Raw genomic sequence first — 2500 nt, 5'->3', positions numbered from 1 at the left:
AAGCTTCTGAAAGCTTGCATTAGAGCGGCTATCACCTGTCAGGGCATTTGCATGAAATCAATAGCGGCCGCCCATCTCTCTGTTCGGATCACCTTTCACCGGCCGATTCATTAAGTCCAGCAGGCATGGCGGCGAGCTGGGGGGAGGAGGGCCCTGGCCTCTGAGGGGACACTGGGCCCTTTCCTGTCCCCTGGTCGGGAGACTGGGACGTCGTGGAACCCTTCTGGGCCTGCTGGTGGGCGAGGCCCGTCTGCCCGGCCTGCACTTTCCCTGACACCCTCGTCCCGGCCCAGGCAGGGACATGACAAATTGTCCCCCAAGTCTCCCCTGACAGCTTCTGATGATTAATGGTTTGATTATGAAGTGGTTTTACACATATAGAATTTACATCACAGAGAGTTAGGAATTTTTGCCGTGTCACACACGCCGAGGCATTTCGAAGAGCTTTACTATTTGCAAAGAAAAAGGAGGGCAGAATCGCAGCAAAAGCCATGTCATGTAAAATCAATATGTCGGATCAATGCTTTATTAACAAGAAAATGTCTTACTTCACATTCCTGTGCGGACCTTTGTCTCCGCGGCATGTATGATGGAATGTCAGACCACACCGCGGTCCTCAACTTCCGGGCGGCAGCCCGTGCGGGCCGCGCAGACGAGACCCGCCGAGGGTGTTGACACCAGCGCCCGAGCACTCGAGGATAACGGTGCCCAATTATTCCGGAAAGCGCCTTCAAAGGCGGCCTCTAACCCTGCTCCTCGGAGCCGCCGCCTTTGTGTTCCTGGCGCTCCGCGGACCCGCTGAGTTGGGTGGTGTTAATCATCAAATTACCCGCTGACTAATGAGTGATGGCCCGAATTGCGAGCTGAGTAATGAATAGATGGCGGCGGGTCTTATTAGTCTCAGAAAAGCCCCCTGATTTATGTCGCGCCGTGCACCGTGGCGTTGCTCCCCGGAAAACGATATCTACATCAAGAAGTAATGTACTCTAATAAGTATTTTCATCTTAACTCGCGTCCCGGCCCCCGGGCTCAGTTTTTGTTGGAGTCGGGCAGAGCCATAATAAAGCCCAATGGCTCCTTATAAAGCTTGTTAAACACCGAGGCTGCGGCCCGACCGAGCCAGCCGTGATTCATGCACTGTACACAGCGCGCGGCCACTGATTTATGGCCGCGCACAGTTCATAGTCAAAATTACAATTTGAGGGATAAAAAGATTAATTACTACTTGTGGCCGGCAATTTCGTGGGGCTGGGTGGAAGGATGGGGCCCACATCCGTCTGTAGTCGGCCGTTCACAGATTATTACAGCTTTGCAAGAATGAGTGCTCCTCCTGCCTGGTTTGTGCTCAGGCAATACGCTAGACAAAAAAGGGCCGCAGGGATAAATCTGAAGCTAGCAATAGCTGGACATATGTCATAATTGCCAGGTTCCCATAAATCCCCGGCCGGTGTGGAGGGCCTCCCGTGAGGTAGACAGTGATCGCGACCGCGGTGATGGCTGGATATGGCCCCGAGACTGGCACCTTCCAGTCTCTAGAAATGTGCCCATTTCTACAGTATATTGAGTAACCCTTTGACTTTCTTCCAGTCTAATTATAGATTAGAAATAATCCTTGCTTTTATGTGCAAAAGAAAAGGGGAAAGCCTGTTCCTCAGGACAGAACCGGGGTTCGGGGGGCTTGCCTTCCAGACTGTCAGAAAAGGAGAATCTCACATTTATTTCTAAGCGTGCAGTAAACGAGTAATGGATGACATAAAAGTAATTAACCTGACCTGCATTTCTGTGTCCTGTTACAGCCCTTAATGAACCAACCATAGATTACGGCTTTCAGAGGTTGCAGAAAGTGATCCCGAGACATCCGGGTGATCCTGAAAGGTTACCCAAGGTCAGTAAAAGGGCAAGTGGCGGCTGGTTCCGGTTTGGGGTAGCAGATGCTCTGGGAAGAGGGGCTTCCAGACGCCCCAAACCCTCGCCCGCAGCCCGACCGACAGGTGTGGGAGCTGCCCTGACTGGGAGCGGAGGTGGGCGGAGGGGGGCCAGAGGGGCCGCACCATCTCCAGGTTTGTGTTGTCGTCTCCGCGGGCCCCTATTTTTAAAGAAGGAAAAGAAAGACTTCTCGGATGCACATATTTTGGATTCTGCAAGGGGGACATAAACTTCCTCGTAATGAAATAGTTCAATTAAACATTTTCCACTCCAGTAGCCCGGGCTGATTTCAATCTAGGCAGCCCCAGTCTGATCTGTGATTACTTGACTCTTGTTTTCCTTTCATTTTCTAAAGCTCGATTCAGTTTAATCTTTTGTTTACAAAGCTTTTGTTATAAGTCCCTGACTTAGCAGGCTAACAAATGAAGTCCACATATTAATATCTAGGGGGACTTTTCATTTAAATTCAACAAAGACAAACATTGGCCTGTTGTTTATGCACACGCCACATATCACAGGAATTTCATTTTGATGTATAACATTAAAGATAAGTCAAGCTTATAATTTTCCCTCT

General features: G+C 50.2%; 1 protein-coding gene across 13 annotated transcripts in view; it reads left to right on the top strand.

Moving 5' to 3' along the window:
* The window catches only part of EBF3 (EBF transcription factor 3), a 124669-nt gene that overhangs the window by 110622 nt on the left and 11547 nt on the right, over positions 1-2500 (top strand). For all 13 annotated transcript variants that reach the window (XM_065923546.1, XM_065923544.1, XM_065923547.1 and 10 more), the window contains one exon: positions 1797-1885. In XM_065923546.1, the coding sequence (XP_065779618.1) occupies positions 1797-1885 (89 nt within the window). The remainder of the gene's footprint in view (positions 1-1796; positions 1886-2500) is intronic.

The sequence above is a fragment of the Muntiacus reevesi genome, chromosome 2 (assembly GCF_963930625.1).
Source record: "Muntiacus reevesi chromosome 2, mMunRee1.1, whole genome shotgun sequence".
Taxonomy (NCBI): Eukaryota; Metazoa; Chordata; class Mammalia; order Artiodactyla; family Cervidae; genus Muntiacus; species Muntiacus reevesi.
Note: the sequence above shows the minus strand (reverse complement) of the source record. Positions and strands in the feature narration are given on the sequence as shown.